Below are 22,997 nucleotides of genomic sequence, written 5' to 3'. Positions count from 1 at the left end.
ATGGTCTTTTGCAATCTCCTTTATTCTTATGTTATGTTCTTATGCTTTGGGGAAGAGGGGAATGTCTGTTGAGGAAGAACGGGAGAGGACAGAAGAGAGGAGTGAATGGAGAATGGTTGTAAATGGATGATGTTGTGATGCATGAGATGGAATGGGGGGTGAGGTAATATGTGTGAGCAAAATTTGACGCAGCCCGAAGGGATTTCTCCCCATCTCCTTTTATGCATGGGGGGACGGAGAGGGGGGGTCACCGATTTAATGAAGCGGCCTTGCTGTGGATGTGCTGTGTCTGGCGACACTGCTTCTGACCCAGGGCAGTGGACAAGGTGCAGGGATGACCCGTCATCCGGGAGGTGCTAAGATAAGAGGGAGGGTGGAGGGGTGTGGAGTGTTTTCAGGGATGGAATGGGTGGGAATGATTTTATGCCTTTACCTTTTTGGCTACCTCCCTTGTACATACATATACCAAGGCTTTTTCCCCCTTACAAGGGGGGTAGCCAAAAAGAAAAATGCACAAAATCATTCCCACTCATTCCATCCCTGAATACACTCCACACCCCTCCACCCTCCCTCTTATCTTAGCACCTCCTGAATGACGGGTCATCCCTGCACCTTGTCCACTGCCCTGGGTCAGAAGCAGTGTCGCAAGACACAGCACATCCACAGCAAGGCCGCTTCATTAAATCAGCGACCCCCCATTGCATAAAATGAGAGGACAGGGAGAAATCCCTTCGGGCTGCGTCGAATTTTGCTCACACATACTACCTCACCCCCCATCCACCCGCCCATTCCACCTCATGCAATCACATCATCATCCATATACAACCATTCTCCATTCACCCCTGTCTTCTGTCCTCTCCCGTCCTTCCTCAACAGACATTCCCCTCATCCCCAAAGCCCCCTTCACCCCATCCATCCACCTCCACCCCATCCATCCACCTCCACCCCATCCATCCACCTCATCCTAGGACATCCCCTCATGTTCACTCCCTCCACATCTGCCTTCCACACCTCTTTTACTAGTCTTTCTTCACTCATTCTTTCCATGTGTCCAAACCATCCTAATACTCTTTCATCAACCCTATCTCCCAGCTCCTTTTCCACCCCAGTTCTCCTCCTCACCTTCCTTGTAAGGGGAAAAAATCCTTGGTATATGTATGCTCTCCTCTTTGTCTCCTTTACCTTTTGCTTTACCTCTCTTTTCTTTTCTTTGTACCTCTCAAATGACTCCCTCATCCTATTTTGTAACCAATCTGTGAAAGCTCGCTTCTTCTCTTCTACAACCTTCTTTCTTTCCTCATCCCACCATTCACTACCCTTCCTTCTATTTCCTCCTGTCCTTGTTCCACACACCATCTTTGCACACTTTGTGACTCCCTCCTTGAACCGTCCCCATTCCTCCTCCACTCCTAGCTCTACTCAATCCTTCACTCCCTCCCACTCCTCTCTCAACTTCTTCTAGTACTTCTCCTTTTCCTTTTCATTTAAAGAGTTCACTCTAAGCACCTCCCTACCTTTTGTCCTTTTCCTCTTTCTCCATCTATCCTCCACTCTCAACTTACCTTCCACCAAAAAATGATCTGATATTCCCCCACCCTCTCTCCTTAGCACATGTACATCCTTAACTCTTCCTATTATATTCCTATCTACCACTACATTGTCAATTAACGCTCTATCTACCACCCATCCATCCACCACCCTCTCCCATATGTACTTATGCTTGATTTTCTTCCGAAACACTATATTTGCTATCATCAACTCTCTCTCTAGACACATCTCCACCATCAACTCTCCACTACGATTCTTTCTTGCAACTCAACATTTCCCAACCACTCCATCAATTGGTTCATTTCCTACCCTAGCATTAAGGTCTCCCAGTACTAAGTATTTCCCAAGTATTTCCACTTGGATCGTAAGAGGCAAGAAAAAAGGGACGGGGATTGGGTCCAGGCATCCCTCTCCCTGTAGCCCCACAGGGGACATTCCTAAAAATAAGTAAAGGTATAAGAGGGTCTAGGAGTTTTCCAACCACCACCCTAAGGTGGTTTGGGTCTTTTAATGTGCGTGGATGTGGCACCTTACTTTTACCCACATTTATCTTCAGCTTCCTTCTTTCACACACCTCAAACTCTGTCACTAACTTCCTCAATCCCTCCTCTGATCCTGCTACAAGCGCAGTGTCGTCAGCAAACAACAATTGGCTCGCCTCCCACTTTTCTCCATTTTCTTTAAACATCTCTAACCCCTGACCCACTACCCTTGCATTCACCTCTCACACCACCCCATCCATGTAAAGATTGAACAGCCAGGGCAACATAACACATCCCTGACGAAGTCCCACCTTTACCTCAAACCATTCACTCTCTCCATTTCTAATCCTAACACAAGCTCTACTACTCTCGTAAAAACTCTTGACTGCTCTTAACAGCTTTCCTCCTATTCCATATATTTCTAACTCTTACATATTCTTATCTGTCTTGAACCATTCTTGTTTTCATCCACTTTCAAAAAAGCATTGTTTTTTTTTTTTTTCCCACTGCATTTTTTACCTCTGTCCACCAGGGTGTTCTCTTCTGCACATGTATTTTACTTCTAGTAGCCCTCTGCTACTTTATTCATTTTTTAAGCGAATTCCATTCTTGATTTGTGTCCCGAACTTCTTCATTTATACTAATTCTTCACTCATTTCCCTCTTAAATTCACTTCTCTTTTCTTCTCTTTTTAGGTTTTCTAAAACATGTCTTCCCCCTACTTCTTAGTACAGGTTTCTGTTTCTCTACACACATTTTAGCAATTATCAGTCTATGATCAGTCCAGTGATACAAAGGAATGGCTTTTAACATCTTAGAATAACTTTATTGGCCAATACATAATTTTTTATTACAATAGTTCTGAAAATTTTCATTCCATTTATACCAATTCCATTTATGTGTTTCTCTATGCAAATAAAATATGTTCATAATGGATAAGTTGTTCATTGTACAATAATTTATAATTCTCCTGTGTATATATGTGTGTACATGAGGTCTGTCTGGAAAGTATCCAGCTATCATGAATATTTGCAGAACTGGTAGTGTAATCCTAACGAAAGTTGCCATAGTCCCATGTGACAACTCAGTTCCCAGCCAGACACAGTTGTGTGTACTGTTTGACCATCACATCTCCTGACCCATGAGCAGAAGGAATTTCATGCTAAAACTTTACAGGACATGCTTCAAGCAGCTACAAATGATTCAAATTTCCTAAAACAAGTAATAACTGGAGATCAGTCATGGGTCTACATCTATGACCCAGAAACAAAAGGTCAGTCTAGCCAATGGAAGTCACCTGCGTCAATGTGAGGGTCAAACAGTACACACTTTCACTCAACTGTGTCTAGCCGGTAACTGAGTTGTCACATGGGACTATGGCCACTCATGCATCATGCATGCACAGTAGAGACTTCTGTCAGTGTCAGCCAAATTCTGTTAGGACTGCACTACCAGTTATGGAAATATCCATACATACATACATATACCAAGGCTTTATCCCCCTTACAAGGGAGGTAGCCAAAAAGGAAAATGCATAAAATCATTCCCACCCATTCCATCCCTGAATACACAACACACCCCTCCACCCTCCCTCTAATCTTAGTACCTTCTGGATGACGGGTCATCTCTGCACTTTGTCCACTGCCCTGGGTCAGAAGCAGCGTCGCAAGACACAGCACATCCACAGCAAGGCCGCTTCATTAAATCGGCGACCCCCCCCTCTCAGTCCCCCCATGCATAAAATGAGAAGAGAAGGGAGAAATCCCTTCGGGCTGTGTCAAATTTTGCTCACACATATTACCTCACCCCCCCATCCCCGCCCATTCCACCTCATGCATTACAACATCATCCATATACAACCATTCTCCATTCACCCGTCTTCTGTCCTCTCCCGTCCTTCCTCAACAGACATACCCCTCTTCCCCAAAGCCTCCTTCACCCCATCCATCCACCTCATCCTAGGACGTCCCCTCATGATCACTCCCTCCACATCTGCCTTCCATACCTCTTTTACTAGTCTTTCTTCACTCATTCTTTCCATGTGTCCAAACCATCCTAATACTCTTCCATCAACCCTATCTCCCTGATGTCCACCCTTCTGAATCCTCTCTCCCACGAAAGGACAGAGTCCACCTGGCCAGACTGCGGTGCAGCCACCATCCAGCACTTGAAAGCTACCAGAAGAGGCTGGATGATTGCATTGTGAACAGCTGCCCAGGATGTAACACTTCACCCCATACCATACAACACATAATGAAAGACTGCATTATACACAATCATGCATGCAAACCACACAAAATACACTCTTTAAAGGATTTGTGGGAAAACCCAGTTTTGGCTGTGGCATTCCTTGGGGAGACGGGACTGCTTGGACAGTCTTGGGAACGACAACAACTCCCTTTCCACCCCTGTTCTCCTCCTCACCTCCTCATTTCTCTATCTAGCCTAGTAACCCCCATCATACTTCTCAGACACCTCATCTCAAACACATTCAAACTCCTCTCTTACGTTCCATGTTTCTGCCCCATACAATGCTGTTGGCACAATCACTCCTTCATATAGTCTCCTCTTAGCATCCATTCCCAAATCTCTATTCCTCATTACACTTTTTAATCCACCAAGGCATTTACTCGCTTCTCTCAATCTACATTCTACCTCCACCTTCACTCCACCTTTTCCTGCCACATTTGCACCCAAGTATCTAAAACTATCCACTTCCTCCAGTCGTTCTCCCTTTATGCTCACTTCCAGTCTATTGCCACTTTAACCCCTTGTACATCTTATCACCTTACTTTTACCCACATTTATCTTAAGCTTTCTTCTATCACACACTCTCCCAAACTCTGTCACCAACTTCCTCAATCCCTCCTCCGATCCTGGCACAAGCACAGTGTCGTCCGCAAACAACAGCTGGCTCACCTCCCACTTTTCTCCATTTTCTTTAACCATCTCCAATCCCTGACCCACTACCCTTGCATTTACCTCTCGCACTACCCCATCCAATAAGTTGAACAGCCAGGGCGACGTAACGCATCCTTGACGAAGTCCCACCTTTACCTCAAACCACTCGCTCTCTCTATTTCTAATCCAGACACAAGCTCTACTACCCTCATAAAAACTCCTAGAAGCTTTCCTCCTATCCCGTATATCCGCAAATCTCCCAGAGTGCATTTCTTTCTACCCTGTCGTAAGCCTTTTCCAGATCCATAAAAGCCCAAAAAACATCCCCTTTCCTATAGCTTTCTCACATATGTCTTACCACAAAGATCTGATCCACACAACCTCTACCTGTCCTAAATCCACACTGTTCCTCACCAATTACTCCCTCTGTTCCTCTCCTAATCCTTTCAATCAAGATCCTCCCATAAGCCTTCCCAACTACACTTAACAAACTAATCCCTCTAAAAATACTATATTCATACTTGTCCCCATTTCCCTTGTAAAGTGGAACTATACAGGCACTCCTCCAGTCCTCCGGCACTCTACCCTCTCTCCAGCAAACATTAGACAGCCAGTCCACCATCACTATCCCTCCTTTTTTTAGACATTCTGCATGGCATCCATCCAGACCAGGTGCCTTACCTGCTTTCATCATCTTAACCTCTTCACTCCGGGGCACATCGCACGTCTGGCAGCATTATCTGCCCGACATGCAATGTTGCGTCATAATAATCGCATTATAAAAAATAAAGTTGGTGCTCAATCGTTCGTTCTCTTTCACCCGTGAATTTTGATAACCATAGAAAATAAGATGAAGCCAGTTTAGAGAGAATGGAGGTTACATAGGTACGACTACAATGAATGTAATCAAGATGCCGACGTCGGCATCATCGTGTACCCACTTGCTCCTCGTGTTGCCTACGTAGGCATCACCGTATGGAAGTGGTTAACCCCTTCCATACAGTGCCGCACACGTAGGCGTCATGGGGAGCGAGTGTATTCGCGAGGCTGCCATATCGGCGTCTTGATTATATTTATTGTAGTCGCCCCTCCATAATGACATTCTTTCTAATTCTTTTGTAATTGCATTTTCTATGGTTATCAAAATTCACGGGTGAAGAGAGAACGGTCGATATAAGCGGTGACTATATTTTATGATGCGAGTACAGTATTATTACGACACGTCGTACGGCTGGCATTGGCTGCTGCCACTGAGATCTAAGTCCATGACGCCTACGTGTGCGGCACCGTATGGAAGGGGTTAACAACTGCCTTCACTTCATTGTTCCCTATTACTCCTCCATTTTCCTCACTCATCACGGTAATTTTCTTAGCATTTCCCACTGCAGCTATCTTTCCCCCCCTATCCTTCACATTTAGGAAGTCCCTAAAATATTCTGCCCATCTTCCCCTTACTGCCTTCTCTTCCATTATCATCTCTCCATCTGCACCTTTTACCTTTTCTTCTCTACTTGATTCACCTCCTCGTCCTCTCTTAATTTCTTTCCAAAACATCTTTTTATTACTTCCAAATTTTCTGTCATACTCTTACCGCATTTCACATCTGCTCTCCTCTTTGCCTCCTTTACCTTTTGCTTTACTTCTCTTTTCTTTTCTTTGTACCTCTCATATGACTCCCTCATCCTATTTTGTAACCAATCTGTGAAAGCTCGCTTCTTCTCTTCTACAACCTTCTTTGTTTCCTCATGCCATCATTCACTACCCTTCTATTTCCTCCCATCCTTCTGGTTCCACACACCATCTTTGCACACTTTGTGACTCCCTCCATGAACCATCCCCATTCCTCCTCCACTCCTAGCTCTACTCTATCCTTCACTCCCTCCCACTCCTCTCTCAACTTCTTGTACTGCTTCACCTTTTCCTTTTCATTTAAAGAGTTCACTCTAAGCACCTCCCTACCTTTTGTCCCTTTCCTCTTCCTCCATCTGTCCTCCACTCTCAACTTGCCTTCCACCAAAAAATTATCTGATATTCCCCCACCCTCTCCCCATAGCACATGTACATCCTTAACTCTTCATATCATAATCCTATTTACCACTACATAATCCTTTAATGCTCTATCTACCACCCTTCCATCCACCACCCTCTCCCATATGTACTTATGCTTGACTTTCTTTCGAAACACTGTATTTGCTATCATCAACTCTTTCTAAATACATTTCCACCATCACCTCTCCACTACAATTCTTTCCTGGAACTCCACATTTCCCAACCACTCCATCAATTGGATCATTTCCTACCCTAGGTATTACATTGACATTTCTCCCTAAATCCTCTATGCACTTATTTAAATCTATCCAAAAAGCCTCCCTTTCTTCTACACTCTTCTTACTGCCAGGCCCATATGCACTTAAAAAAACCCACATCTTCTTTCCCAGTTTCACCTTCATCCACATTATCCTTGAGAAAACCTCCTTCCACTCCACTACACATTTACATATCTCTTCACTTACTAGTATAGCCTCCCCTTCCCTCCCTCGCCCTCTCTTCACTCCTGATAACCTCCCACTTACACTCCCAAACTTACACTCGCCCTTCCCTTTCAACTTAGTTTCACTCAAAGCCAACACATCCATCTTTCTTCTCACAAACATACTACCTATCTCTTCCCTTTTACTCTCATCTGTATCACATCCATGCACATTAAAAGACCCAAACCTTAGGGTGCTGGTTGGAAAATTTCTAGACCCTCTTATGCCTTTACTTTTTTTTAGGAATTTCCCTGTTGGGCTACAAGGAGAAGGATGCCTAGTCCTAATCCCTGTCCCTTTCTTCTCGCCTCTTACGATCCAAGTGGAAATACTTGGTGGCAGTATTCTTTTCCCCCATAATGGCTGGATACTTTATGGACAAACCTTGTGTGTGTGTGTAAGAAATCACAAAACACACGTGATAAACTGTTTTTGCAGAACCACCGGGAAATTGAAAAAACAGAGACCGAATATTTTCGTCTATTTAGACATTTTCAAAGGTACCTTTGAAAGGTACCTTTGAAAATGTCTAAATAGACGAAAACGTTCGGTATCTGTTTTTTCAATTTCCCGGTGGTTCTGCAAATATATATATATATATATATATATATATAATATTTATACATCATATTGTACTTAATTTTAAACTGCTATGATCTCTCTGACTAGGTTGATCTGGTGGCTGTGGCTGATTTCCTTGGGGCCACAAGTCATTTACAAGAGAGAACCAGGGCAAAAGATTAATTGATTAATTGGTTTCAGATGAGGAAGAAGAAATACCCCATCAGAGTGACTTGATAGAGCAAGCTGCAGAGATGTTGTATGGCTTAATACATGCAAGATATATCTTGACAAATAGAGGTATAGCCCAGATGATAGAGAAATACCAGGCAGGAGATTTTGGACACTGCCCAAGAGTTTATTGTGAAAATCAGGTATGCAAATACTTTCTTATAAGGAGGATGTTGAGGCATACACCCACTCAACACCTGTTCAATTCCCATTTGTTGTCTCTTTGTAGCTCTTTGTTGGTGAAGGGTCATCTCTGTTCATCACCCACTGCCCAGGTCAGAAATAATGCAGCAAGACACAGCACTTCTACAGCAGGCCCAAACAGATGAATCTGGTTTACATACATACATACATATACCAAGGCTTTTTCCCCCTTCCAAGGGAGGTAGCCAAAAAGGGAAAGGCATAAAAACACTCCCACCCATTTCATCCCTAAATACACTCCACACCCCTCCCACCCTTCCTCTCATCTGAGCACCTCCTGGATGACGGGTCATCCCTGCACCCTGCCCACCGCCCTGGGTCAGAAGCAGTGTTGCAAGACACAGTACATCCACAGCAAGGCCGCTTCATTTAATCGGCGACCCCCCCTCTCCGTCCCCCTTTGCATATAAGGAGAGGACGGGGAGAAATCCCTTCGGGCTGCGTCAAAAATTACTCACACACATACTACCCCCCCACCCACCCCCGCCCATTCCTCCTCATGCAGTCACAACATCATCCATATACAACCATTCTCCACTCACCTCTGTCTTCCGTCCTCTCCCTTCCTTCCTCAACAGACATTCCCCTCTTCCCCAAAGCCCCCTTCACCCCATCCATCCACCTCATCCTAGGACGTCCCCTCATGTTCACTCCCTCCACATCTGCCTTCCATACCTCTTTTACTAGTCTTTCTTCACTCATTCTTTCCATGTGTCCAAACCATCCTAATATTCTTTCATCAACCCTATCTCCCAACTCCTTTTTCACCCCTGTTCTCCTCCTCACCTCCTCATTTCTCACTCTATCTAGCCTAGTAACCCCCACCATACTTCTCAGACACCTCATCTCAAACACATTCAAACTCCTTCTCTCTTCTTCTCTTATGTTCCACGTTTCTGCCCCATACAGTGCTGTTGGCACAATCACTCCTTCATACAGTCTCCTCTTCGCATCCATTCCCAAATGTCTATTTCTCATTACACTCTTTAAACCACCAAGGCATTTGCTCGCTTCTCTCAATCTACATTCTACCTCCACCTTCACTCCACCTTTTCCTGCTACACTTGCACCCAAGTATCTAAAACTATCCACTTCCTCCAGTCGCTCTCCCTTAATGTTCACTTCCAGTCTACTGCCACTTTCACCCCTTGTACATCTCATCACCTTACTTTTACCCACATTTATCTTTAGCTTTCTTCTATCACATACTCTCCCAAACTCTGCCACCAGCTTCCTCAATCCCTCCTCTGACCCTGCCACAAGTGCAGTGTCGTCTGCAAACAACAGCTGGCTCACCTCCCACTTTTCTCCATTTTCTTTAACCTTTTTAGTACACGGAGACCCCACTACCTTATCCACGGAAAAAAATTAGAAATCAGAAATGAAGAAATGCCCTCATGCTACATCAATTTCTCATTCATTTCAACCACTCTCCACTCATATATCTCTTACCCTTTCCCATCCCTGTTTAACAGACATTCCCCTTTTACCTAAGGTCACTTTCACCCCATCCATCCCATTCTCAGTGTTCCCCTTATTCCATCCACCTCAGCCTTCAGCACTCATTTTGCTAGTCTTGTACACATTCTTTTCATATGCCTAAAATATGTCAATATTCTTTTGTCAACCCTGTCTGACAGTTCTCTTTTCACCACTTCCCTAAACATTTAATTTCACACAGGTTCCTCTCTGCCTCCTTAAATAACAAGTCCCATACAATGTAATAGACACAATTACCCCTTCATACGATGTTCTCCTTTACAAGGGAAAAGGGGACAAGTGTGAGTGTAGTAGTTTCAGAGGGATTAGCTTTTTAAGTGTAGTTGGGAAGGCATGGGAGGGTCTTGATTAGGAGAGGAACAGAGGGAGTAATTGGTGAGGAACAGTGTGGGTTTAGGACAGGTAGGGGTTGTGTAGATCAGATATTTGTGGTAAGACAGATATGTGAGAAAGCTATAGGAAAAGGTAATGATGTTTTTTTGGCTTTTATGGATCTGGAAAAGGCCTACGACAGGGTAGACTGGGAGGTACTGCAGATATATGGGATAGGATGAAAGCTGTTGAGAGCAGTCAAGAGTTTTTACAAGAGTAGTAGAGCTTGTGTTAGGATTAGAAATAGAGAGAGTGAATGGTTTGAGGTAAAGGTGGGACTTCGTCAGGGATGTGTTATGTCGCCCTAGCTGTTCAATCTTTACAAGGATGGGGTGGTGTGAGAGGTGAATGCAAGAGTAGTGGGTCAGGGGTTGGAGATACACACATATACCAAGGCTTTTTCCCTCTTACAAGGGAGGTAGCCAAAAAGGTAAAGGCATAAAATCATTCCCACCCATACCATCCCTAAATACATTCCACACCCCCTCCACCCTCCCTCTTATCTTAGCACCTCCTGGATGACGGGTCATCCCTGCACCTTGTCCACTGCCCTGGGTCAGAAGCAGTGTCACAAGACACAGCACATCCACAGCAAGGCCGCTTCATTAAATCGGCGACCCCCCCCTCTCCGTCCCCCCATGCATAAAAGGAGAAGACAGGGAGAAATCCCTTTGGGCTGCATCAAATTTTGCTCACACATACTACCTCATCCCCCATCCCCCCTCCCATTCCACCTCATGCATCACATCATTATCCATATAGAACCATTCTCCATTCACCCCTGTATTCTGTCCTCTCCTGTCCTTCCTCAACAGACATTCCCCTCTTCCCCAAAGGCCCCTTCACCCCATCCATCCACCTCATCCTAGGACTTCCCCTCATGTTCACTCCCTCCACATCTGCCTTCCATACCTCTTTTACTAGTCTTTCTTCACTCATTCTTTCCATGTGTCCAAATCATCCTAATACTCTTTCATCAACCCTATCTCCCAACTCCCTTTCCACCCCTGTTCTCCTCACCTCCTCATTTCTCACCCTATCTAGCCTAGTAACCCCCATCATACTTCTCAGACACCTCATCTCAAACACATTCAAACTACTTCTCTCTTCCTCTCTTATTTTCCATGTTTCTGCTCCATACAGTGCTGTTGGCACAATCACTCCTTCATATAGTGTCCTCTTAGCATCCATTCCCAAATCTCTATTCCTCATTACGCTCTTCAATCCACCAAGGCATTTACTTGCTTCTCTCAATCTACATTCTACCTCCACCTTCACTCCACCTTTTCCTGCCACATTTGCACCCAAGTATCTAAATTTATGCACTATCCCCCTTAATGTTCACTTCCAGTCTACTGCCACTTTCACCCCATGTACATCTCATCACCTTACTTTTACCCACAGTTATCTTTAGCTTTCTTCTATCACATACTCTCCCAAACTCTGTCACCAACTTCCTCAATCCCTCCTCCGATCCTGCCACAAGCGCAGTGTCGTCCGCAAACAACAGCTGGCTCACCTCCCACTTTTCTCCTTTTTCTTTAACCATCTCCAATCCCTGACCCACTACCCTTGCATTTACCTCTCGCACTACCCCATCCATGTATAAGTTGAACAGCCAGGGCGACATAAAGCACCCTTGACGAAGTCCCACCTTTACCTCAAACCATTCACTCTCTCCATTTCCAATCCTGACACAATCTCTATTACTCCCATAAAAACTCTTGACAGCTCCTAGAAGCTTTGCTCCTATCCCTTATATCTGCATAACCTCCCACAGTGCCTTTTTGTCTACCGTATCGTAAGCCTTTTCCAGATCCATAAAAGCCCAAAAAACATCCTTCCCCTTTCCTATAGCTTTCTCACATATTTGTCTTACCACAAAGATCTGATCTACACAACCTCTACCTGTCCTAAATCCACACTGTTCCTCACCAATTACTCCCTCTGTTCCTCTCCTAATCCTCTCAATCAAGATCCTCCCATAAGCCTTCCCAACTACACTTAACAAACTAATCCCTCTGAAACTACTACATTCACACTTGTCCCCTTTTCCCTTGTAAAGTGGAAATATACAGGCACTACTCCAGTCCTCCACCACTCTACCCTCTCTCCAGCAAACATTAAATAACCTCACCAGCCAGTCCACCATCACTGTACCTCCTTTTTTTAGACATTCTGCATAGCATCCATCCAGACCAGGAGCCTTACCTGCTTTCATCATCTTAACCACTTCACTACGGGATTTAAATCTTGCGGGCAGCAGCCAATGCCAGCCGTACGACGTGTCGTAATAATCCTCGCATCATAAAATATAGTCACCGCTTATATCGATCGTTCTCTCATTCACCCGCGAATTTTGAAAACCACAGAGAATGGGATTCAGGGCACATTTGGGAGAATCTAAAAACACGGGCGACTACACTAAATATAATCAAGATGCCGATATGGCAGCGTCGCGAATCCACTTGCTCCTCATGACGCCTACGTGTGCGGCACCGTATGGAAGGGGTTAACAACTGTTTTCACTTCATCCTTCCTTATTTCTCCTCCATTTTCCTCACTCATCACGGTCATTTTCTTAGCAACTATCACTGCAACTATCTTTCCCTCCCTGTCCTCCTTCATATTTAGCAACTCCCTAAAATATTCTGCCCATCTTTCCCTTACTGCCTTCTCTTCCATTATCATCTCTCCATCTGCACCTTTTACCTTTTCTCTACTTGATTCGCCTCCTCTTCCTCTCTTAATTTCTTTCCAAAACATCTTTTTATTACTTTCAATTTTTTTTGTGATACTCTTACCCCATTTCACATCTGCTCTCCTCTTTGCTTCCTTTACCTTTTGCTTTACTTCTCTTTTCTTTTCTTTGTACCTCTCATATGACTCCCTCGTCCTATTTTGTAACCAATCTGTGAAAGCTCGCTTCTTCTCCTCTACAACCTTCTTTGTTTCCTCATCCCACCATTCACTACCCTTCCTTCTATTTCCTCCCATCCTTCTTGTTCCACCATCTTTGCACACTTTGTGACTCCCTCCTGAACCATCCCCATTCCTCCTTCACTCCCTCCCACTCCTCCTTCAGCTTCTTCTTGTACTGCTTCTCCTTTTCCTTTTCATTTAAAGAGTTCACTCTAAGCACCTCCCTACCTTTTGCCCCTGGGAGGTGAGCCAGTTGTTCTTTGCTGATGACACTGCGCTTGTAGTAGGATGAGAGATGAAAGACTGGAGGAAGTGGATAGTTTTAGATACTTGGGTGCAAATGTGGCAGGAAAGGGAGGAGTGGGGGTGGAGGTAGAATGTAGATTGAGAGAAGCGAGTAAATGCCTTGGTGGATTGAAAAGTGTAATGAGAAATAGACATCTGGGAATGGATGCCAAGAGGAGACTATATGAAGGAGTGATTGTGCCAACAGCACTGTATGGAGCAGAAACATGGAACATGAGAGAGGAAGAGAGAAGGAGTTTGAATGTGTTTGAGATGAGGTGTCTGAGAAGTATGATGGGAGTTACTAGGCTAGATAGAGTGAGAAATAAGGAGGTGAGGAGGAGAACAGGGATGGAAAGGGAACTGGGAGATAGGGTTGATGAAAGGGTATTAGGATGGTTTGGACACATGGAAAGAATGAGTGAAGAAAGATTAGTAAAAGAAGTGTGGAAGGCAGAGGTGGAAGGAGTGAATATGAGGGGGCGTCCTAGGATGAGATGGATGGGTGGGGTGAAAGGGGCATTACAAAAGAGAGGAATGTATGTGGAGGAAGGATGGGAGAGGGCAGAAGATAGGGGTGAATGGTGAGGGGTTGTTTATGGATGATGCTATGATGCATGAGGGAGAGTGGGTGGGGGATTGGGGATGAGGAAGTATGTATGAGAAAAAAATTGATGCAGCCCGAAGGGATTTCTCCCCGTCTTCTCCTTTTCTGCATGAGGGGACGGAGAGGGGGGGGGGGTCGCCAAATTTATGAAGAGGATGTGCTGTGTCTTGAGACACTGCTTCTGACCCCATTCAGTGGACAGGATGCAGGGATGACCCGTCATCAAGGAGGTGCCAAGATAAGAGGGAGGGTGGAGGGGAGTGGAATATATTGGAAATGGAATGGGTGGGAGTGGTTTCTATGCATTTTTCTTTTTGGCTACCCTCCATGTAGGGGGAAAAATCCTTTGATATATGTATGTACTTCCCTTAGTATGTAGAGTAGAACGTGTGTTAGAATTGCCTGTCTCGTGTCACCATAGCTATACATATTGCATACATGGAGGAGGGGTGATATGGGAGGTAAATGGGAATTTATTGGGAATGGATGCTAAGAAGAGATTGTATGAAGGTGATTGTGCCAATAGCACTGTATGGGGCAGAAACATGGAACATAAGAGAGGATGAAAGAAGGAGTTTGAATGTATGAAGGTGATTGTGCCAATAGCACTGTATGGGGCAGAAACATGGAACATAAGAGAGGATGAAAGAAGGAGTTTGAATGTGTTTGAGATGAGGTGTTTGAGAAGTATGAAAGGGGTTACTATGCTGGATAGAGTGAGAAATGAGGAGGTGAGGAAGAGAACAGGGGTGGAAAGGGAGTTGTTGTTGTTGTCGTTCCCTAGACTGTCTGTCCGAGCAGTCCCATCTCCCCAAGGAATGCTACAGCCAAAACTGGGTTTTCCCACAAATCCTTTATAGAGTGTATGTTGTGTTGTTTGCGTGCATGATTGTGTATATTGCAGTCTTCCATTATGTGTTGTATGGTATGGGGTGAAGTGTTACATCCTGGGCAGCTGTTCACAATGCGGTCATCCAGCCTCTTCTGGTAGCTTAGAAGTGCTGGGTGGTGGCCGCACCGCAGTCTGGCCAAGTGGACTCTGTCCTTTCGTGGGAGAGAGGATTCAGAAGGGTGGATATCAGGGGGTCTGGCATGCTGCAGTGTGTTGTCTTTCAGTGTGTTAACCACTTCAGTACGGAACTTAAATCTCGCGGGCAGCAGCCAATGCCAGCCGTACGACGTGTCGTAATAATACTCGCATCATAAAATATAGTCACCGCTTATATCGATCGTTCTCTCTTTCACCCGCGAATTTTGAAAACCACAGAGAATGGGATTCAGGGCACATTTGAGAGAATGTAAAAACACAGGGGCGACTACAATAAATATAATCAAGACGCCGATATGGCAGCGTCGCGAATCCACTTGCTCCTCATAACGCCTACGTGTGCGGCACCGTATGGAAGGGGTTAATGGAGCGGTGAGTGATATGATTATGAATATGTTTCCGGAGGCTGGTATTTGGTGGTTGTGGAGGAAGAGAAGAGAGTATTTGTGCATAATAAATGTCTTTGGGTGTTGTTTTAATGTTTCTTGGTGTGTGTGCATGTTCTGCTATGTAGTGTAGCGGGTGTGATGTGTTTGTGGTGGCTGCGGCAAGTGTTTGTGTGCCTCTCATGTCGAGGTGGTCCTTGACTTTGAGGACTTTTGTTTCATGGTGTAAATGGTCTGTTGGTGTTGTATTTGTGCAGCCTATAATTGTTTTTAGGGCTTTGTTTTGTATGATTTGAAGGGTGTTGTGGTGTGTCTCACTGAGATTAGGAGCCCATGCAGGACTCGCATAATTCAACACTGAGTGTATGCATTGTTTGTATATTGTTATATTAGTTTCTTTGTTTTGTCCAAATGTCGTTCCAGTGATTGACTTAAGTGCGTTAAGTCTAGGTGTGCATTTGTTTTTTATGTTTGTGATGTGTTGTTTGAAAGACATGGATGTATCGTATGTTACACCAAGAATTTTCGGTGTGTTTGTGTGTGGTATTAGAGTGTTGTTGATGTAGAGATGAGGTATGTATTTGTGTTCTATTGTCCAGTTGGTGAGAAGTGTTGCTGTAGATTTGGTTGGAGCTATTTTGAGTCTGTTTGTGATGAACCATGTGTTGAGTGTATCAAGGTATGGCTGGATTATTTCCGCAGCTTTGTGTTACGATGTGTGCATGTGATTGTTATGTCGTCTGCGTAGGAAGAGATTTGTATTTCTGAGTTGCCTGGTGTGGGTAAGTCATGCATGTATAGATTAAAGAGTGTGGGGGATAGAACAGAGCCCTGTGGTACTCCATTCTTAATGTTTCTGATGTGCGATGATTGGCCATTATATGACACGTAAGCATTCCTACCTGCCAGATAATTGGCCAGCCATCTTTTGGTGTTATTGTGCATGTTTGTGTTATATATTTTATTTGTTAGGTTGTGGCAGGGGATAGCATCAAAAGCTTTACTAATGTCTAATGTTATGAGAAGTGTTCTGTGGTGGGGTCTATCTGAATTGATGCCATCTAAAGTTCTTTGTGTGAGGTTTATCAGAAGAGTGTTTGTGGAGTGTAGTGGCCTAAAACCGTGTTGTGAGTCAGCAAGGGGAATATGTGGTGTGACAAGTTTAAGTATTAGGCGTTCAATGACTTTAGAGGGGGTGCAGAGAAGTGTGATTGGGCGGTGCGATGTTGGGATTGTTGGGTCTTTGTTTGGTTTTGGAATGGTGATTATTTTACCATGCTTCCAGATGTCGGGTATAGTGTTGTGTGAATAGCTGTAGTTTGCAATGTTTGTGAGTGCATGTATACCTTGTGGTCCAATGTGTTTTAGGTGGATGTTGCTTATGTTATCAGGGCCACAGGCAGATGAGTGCTTGAGACTATGTATTATGAGTTTTGTCTGACTGTCTATGAAGGGTATATAGTCTGAGTCTGTGGGAAAGTCTTTCTTACGTCGAATGGTGCGTCGGTCGTCAGGGTGAGAAGTGAGATGGCTTGTCTGTGCAAAATGACGTATGAGTGCGTTTGCTTGTCTGTTTGAGGGTAGATTATCTGTTGTTGTGATTATTGCTGCATGAGAGCATGTAGTGTTACTGTTGGATAGTGTAATGCTGTTGAGTGTTTTGTACAATTTGCTGGTGTTTGTTTTGTGATCAAGTGCATTGATAAAGTTTATGATTATGTGTGTTGTTCATGATAGTCAATGTGTCAAACTGAGTCTGTATATCAAGCCCTCTGTCTGTGTCAGGGTTGTCGACATACCAGGCAGACGACTTGGCGTTGAAGTCACCACCCATGATCAGGTTTGGGATTGAGGCTAGTTGGCTGAATTGAGGCCTGAAGGTGTTTGGAACTGTGGGGGATGATTGTGGGGGAATGTACATGTTAACTATTGTCAGTGTTGATTTGTTGCCTGTGTGGATTCGAATGGATTGGATTTCTGTTGTGTTATCTGTGGTAGGGAGGAGAATTTTGGTTGTGGCACTTGTGTCCACAAAACAGATGGAGTGATGGATCAGGGTGATGAGTCCACCGCCATTGCCGTCGGTCCGGTCTTGTCTGATGGTGGTGTAATTATGAAATGATGGTGTTTTGTGTGAGTGTCTTAGTTTTGTTTCTTGTATAATCGCAATGTGTATGTTGTGTTGTTTAAGAAAGTGTTCAAGTTCATGTTTTTTAGTGTTAATACCGTCAATGTTGTGTTGTAATATGTTGATGTTGTGTATTTTGTATGTGTTGTATGTTGCCGTTTGGGGTTGAGGTTGGGGTGGTAATGGGGAAGGTGTAGGATCTGGGTTAGAGGGGGGGAAAGGAGAGATCGGGGACAAAGGAAGGGGAGTACTGATCGGGGGTAAGGGTAAAGGGAAATTGGGAGTGGGCAAGGGTGCTGGCTGTGGTTGGGGAGGTGGGAGTGGGGTTACTGGAGGGCAGGTAGAACATGTCCAAGTGTTTGTGTATTGGTTTGTGTCAGCAAGTGTTGTACAAGTGAGGTGGGCCCAGTTTTTACACATATTGCACTGAACTGAGCCCTTTGTCTGTCTGCTCGAAGTAATGGGTTTAGAGCATGTTGGGCATGTGTATTTTGTGGTGGGCCCAGGATTACTCTCTACATCTCCGGCTAAAAGTAGAAGAAGAGGGGTGATCGCCGGAAAATCACCCCTCGGTGCAGAAAAAACGTAACATTTCATGTTGGGAAAAAGGATTGTGGTACTCCCCAAGGCAGACGTAGCTCCTCTTGGGGATCGGTGCCACCTGCGTAGAGCTGATGGCCAGGGGTGGTTGCTGCTGTTTGGCCCCCAACTCTTGGGGTTGGGGGGTGGTCCCACGACGTAGACGCTGCAGCTCCAGGACCTGGAAAGGGAGTTGGGAGATAGGGTGGATGAAAAAGTATTGGGATGGTTTGGACACATGGAATGAATGAGTGAAGAAAGACTAGTAAAAGAGGTGTGGAAGGAGTGAACATGATGGGGTGACCTATGATGAGATGGATGGATGGGGTAAAAGGGGCTTTGGGGAAGAGGGGAATGTCTGTTGAGGAAGGATGGGAGAGGACAGAAGACGGGTGAATGGAGAATGGTTGTATATGGATGATGATGTGATCCATGAGGTGGGATGGGGGGGGGGTGAGGAAGTATTTGTGAGAAAAATTTGACGCAGCCCGAAGGGATTTCTCCCTGTCTTCTCCTTTTCTGCTTGAGGGGATGGAGAGGGGGTGTCGCCGATTTAATGAAGCGGCTGTGTCTGCGACACTGCTTCTGACCCAGGGCAGTGGACAAGATGCAGGGATGACCCATCATCCAGGAGGTGCCAAGATAAGAGGGTGGAAGGTAGGGGAGTGTGATAAGAATAGAATGGGTTGTGAGTGTTTTTTTTTTTTTCTCTCTCTCTCTCTCTCTCTCTCTCTCTCTCTCTCTCTCTCTCTCTCTCTCTCTCTCTCTCTCCTATAAGGGGGGAAAAAAGCCTTTGGTATATGTATGTATGTACTTCCCTTAGTATGTAGAATAGAGCGTGTGTTAGAATTGCCTGTCTCATGTCACCATAGCTATTCATTGTATACATGGAGGGGTAATATGGGAGGTAAATGCAAGGTAATGGGCAGGGGACTGGAGATGGTTAAAAATGGAGAAAAGTGGGAAGTGAGCCAGTTGTTGTTTGTGGACAACACTGCACTTGTGGCAGGATCAGAGGGGTAATCGGATTAAAGCAGTTAGTTTGGGAAGGTATGTGATAGGAGGAACTTTAACCCCTTCCATATGGTGCCGCCTACGTAGGCGGCATGGGGAGCAAGTGGATACGCGAGGCTGCCATATCGGCGTCTTGATTATATTTATTGTAGTTGTCCCTGCGTAACTGACATACTTTCTAAACTGGCTTCATCACATTTTCTATGGTTATCAGAATTCACGGGGGAAAGAGAGAACGATCGATATAAGCGGTGACTATTTTTTATGATGCGAGTATTATTTCACAACATCGTACGTCTGGCAGCTAATGCTGCCCGCGAGATTTTGGCCCGGAGTGAAGTGGTTAAGGTAAAAATGGGTGAGATGTACAAGGGTAGAGGATGGCAGCAAGTTGGAAGGGAGTCGTAAGAGGAAGAGCCTGGAGTTAGTTGATAGTTTTAGGTATTGGGGTCACATTTGGCAGGAAATGGAGAATTTGGGGTAGAGGTAAATTGTAGATTGAGGGAAGCTAGTAAATGTCTTGGATTAAAAAGTGTCATGAGAAATAGGCATCTAGGAATGGATGCAAAGAGAAGACTATATGAAAGGGTGATTATACTGATGGCATTGTATGGGGCGGAGACTGAGTTTAAGAGAAGCAGAAAGAAGTAAGTGTATTTAAGATGAAGCATCTGAGAAGTGTGGTAAGGGTTATAAGGTTGGATAGAGTGAGAAATAAGGAGGTTAGAACTGGGGTGGAAAAGGAGATGGCAGATAGGGATGATGAAAAAGTACTGGGATGGTTTGAATACATGGAAAGAATGAGTAAAGAAAGATTAGCAAATGAGGTGTGGAAGGCAGAGATAGATGAGTGAACATGAAGGAACAATAGAGGATAAGATGGATAGATTGAGTGAAAGGGCCTTTAAGCAAGAGGGGAATGTCTGCTGAGCAAGGAAAGGACAAGTCATTGTATAGGGGTGAACAGAGAATGACTGCATACAGGTGATACTTAGGTGCAGCACAAATGGATTTTCTCCCCATCTCTCTTTTCTACATCAAGCAAAGAATGGAGAGGTAGTGGATAGGGAGTTAATGGTGAATGTTTGTGTATAGATGATATTTTGATGCAGTCCAAAGGGATTTCTCTCTGTTTTCTCCATTTCCCATGCATGGGGATAGAGAGGAGGGATCACATATTAAGTGAAGTGGCCTTGCTGCATGGCTTCAGACCCAGGCAATGGGCAGGAGACTGGAATGATCCTTCATCCACGATGAGGGGGAAACAAGGGTGTTGGGTGGGAGTGAGTGTGTGCTTTTGACTTGGCTACCTCCCTTATAAGGACCCTTTCAACAGGCTTTGTTGTAGATTTTGTTGTGACTAATGGCAAACAATTCTATTCAGCAGAGGAGAAAATTATAGACCAAAAGTTTTGAATTCTCCACATTTATTGGTCTGTAATTGGTATTCATAGCTTAGTTGTTACAGGTAATTTCCAGTATTTCACTATGGCCATCCTCCCCTCCCATAAAGTGGAGATGTCTTTTTGGTATTTATATAATGGATGATTTCCAGTATTTTCCTCCAGCCATCCCCACCTTAAGGTAGAGATCACCCTTTTGTATGTATGTAAGTAGTGACTGTACATAATGTGATTGTCATTACTTCCCATCTTTTCTTTCAGCCAATGCTTCCTATTGGTCTTAGTGATGTTCCTGGTGAAGCAATGGTGAAACTCTATTGCCCCAAGTGCTGTGATGTTTACACTCCAAAGTCCTCCCGTCACCACCATATAGATGGTGCCTACTTTGGCACTGGTTTCCCACACATGCTCTTCATGGTGCATCCCGAGTATCGGCCCAAACGCCCTGCAAACCAGTTTGTTCCACGACTTTATGGATTTAAGATTCATCCCATGGCATACCAGATTCAGCAACAAGCCGCAGCAAACTTCAAGGCCCCAATGCGTGCAATGAATTATAATAATGGCAAACGCTAAACATGGCCTTATTAGTTCAAAGTGTTAATGTATCATTTGGTTGGATGGTGGATACAGATTATTTGGGTACACACAAGATCTTGGTAACCCAGACAGTGGCTAATAAACTTGCCAGGGTGGACACCACTAACTAGTCAAGTGGGATGTAAGTTTGAGCGCAGTATTAAGCACACTGCTGAGATGATGGTGTAACTATTATTATTATTTTTTTTTTTTTTTTCTTTCTTTCTTTCCTTCTCCTAACTTTGTGCAGCCCATCAACAGAAATTATTACATGCTTCAATTTCAGCACTCAGATGATGGTGCATTTTAGTAATGTTTGAAAAAATAAATTACAATAATATAAAATAAATCTGACAAAGTCCTTGATACTTGAAGTGCTTAGGCCTGTCTCCATTAGGTGTATGGATATGTGCCAAGAGCTTCTGGTTTCTCAAAACAATTATATTTTTTGTAGTGGAGTAAACCTCAGTTTGAAAAGAATGTAAGAACTAGTGAAGTGCATTGGAGCAATTTTGAATGAAGCATTAGGGGTATGCTGAAAGAGTGAGTCGTATTTCTGTGAGGGTTAACTATAATCTTCCAAGTTTGTCTTGGAGATCTCTATACTTGTGTACCATAACACGCATTCCTTATGATTGACATTTAAATCATCTACATCCCCCATTCTTTATACAAGTATGGAAGTCCCATTCAATTAATATGATCATCAGGCTATTTTGTCTAACTTTCTTACCCCTCGAGATCTTTTGTTGTTGCCTGGGAGTCATCTTGTTTTGAAGTATTGATATATCAGTTGAATTTCTACTTTTGTTAGAACTTCAACAAGACTGTTACTTAGCTGCTGCACATACATGATCATATGCTCAGTTATATGTGCTCTTTGATTCCTTCAGGTAATATACACATGATCTTGTTTTCTCGATTACTTTTCACATCTGTCATGTAATCGTTCATGGTTGAAATAAAATGTAAATATTTGAGTGACTTCATTATTCCACTAATGCTGAAACCCATCCATTCATCCCATTATGTAGTGCAAGCTTAACCAATTTCCTGGGAGAGGAGGGCGGGTAGCATAACTTGCACAACAACCCACTACCTGCACCATGCAACACACCAGGGGTTAAGGATTTCATTACAGGGTATGAATCCAGTTTCAAAACCTTACAGCACTCTCCATCATATCTGCTACCTAAGAAGAGGGAAATCGCATACTGGATGATTGACTGCATGGTAACCTACAGCAGGTGTGTTAAGGGCCATTTTTGAGTGCCTTTACACACAAGATCTACACATTTGTCTCTGTTAAAGTGAAAACTCCCTGTACTGGGATATTGAATGCATGTTGATGTTGTGTTAATTGGGGCGCCCCTATGGACTGCAGCCACTCATCCTTTAATCTATGTTAGAGTAAAGTCTACCAGATGAATGAACATAAAAATGGAGGAAACTGCATGAGACCATAAGTCCTAAACTTTAGTTCCATGTCTATTATCACCTTATCATTCCCATCCATAAAGTTATTTAACCTCTTAAAACAACAAATAGTTTCATTGCTCACTTCTTACTTCAGCTCCTAGTAGTAGGCGTTATGTCTGTCAGTGGTCCCAGCATGTTCCTCCATCTGGCTCTATCATGGAAGGCCCTTTCCTCCCTCAGTTTCGATGTTGGGCAAGTCATTGCTCACTACATGGCTATTAATTCTATTCCATTCAT

At 44.1% G+C, this 22,997-nt stretch overlaps 1 protein-coding gene across 3 annotated transcripts in view; it reads left to right on the top strand.

Moving 5' to 3' along the window:
- CkIIbeta (casein kinase II subunit beta) overlaps positions 1 to 22,261 on the top strand; it is an 81,969-nt gene extending 59,708 nt beyond the window's left edge. For all 3 annotated transcript variants that reach the window (XM_076199006.1, XM_076199007.1, XM_076199008.1), the window contains 2 exons: positions 8,225 to 8,397; positions 20,964 to 22,261. In XM_076199006.1, coding sequence (XP_076055121.1) covers positions 8,225 to 8,397; positions 20,964 to 21,278 — 488 coding nt within the window. In that variant the 3' untranslated portion in view covers positions 21,279 to 22,261. The remainder of the gene's footprint in view (positions 1 to 8,224; positions 8,398 to 20,963) is intronic.
- The last annotated feature ends 736 nt before the right edge of the window (positions 22,262 to 22,997 follow it).

Source organism: Oratosquilla oratoria, chromosome 15 (assembly GCF_046742065.1).
Source record: "Oratosquilla oratoria isolate Oo_2021 chromosome 15, ASM4674206v1, whole genome shotgun sequence".
Classification (NCBI taxonomy): Eukaryota; Metazoa; Arthropoda; class Malacostraca; order Stomatopoda; family Squillidae; genus Oratosquilla; species Oratosquilla oratoria.
The sequence above is the reverse complement of the archived record's forward strand: the minus strand, read 5'-3'. Positions and strand labels throughout refer to the sequence as shown.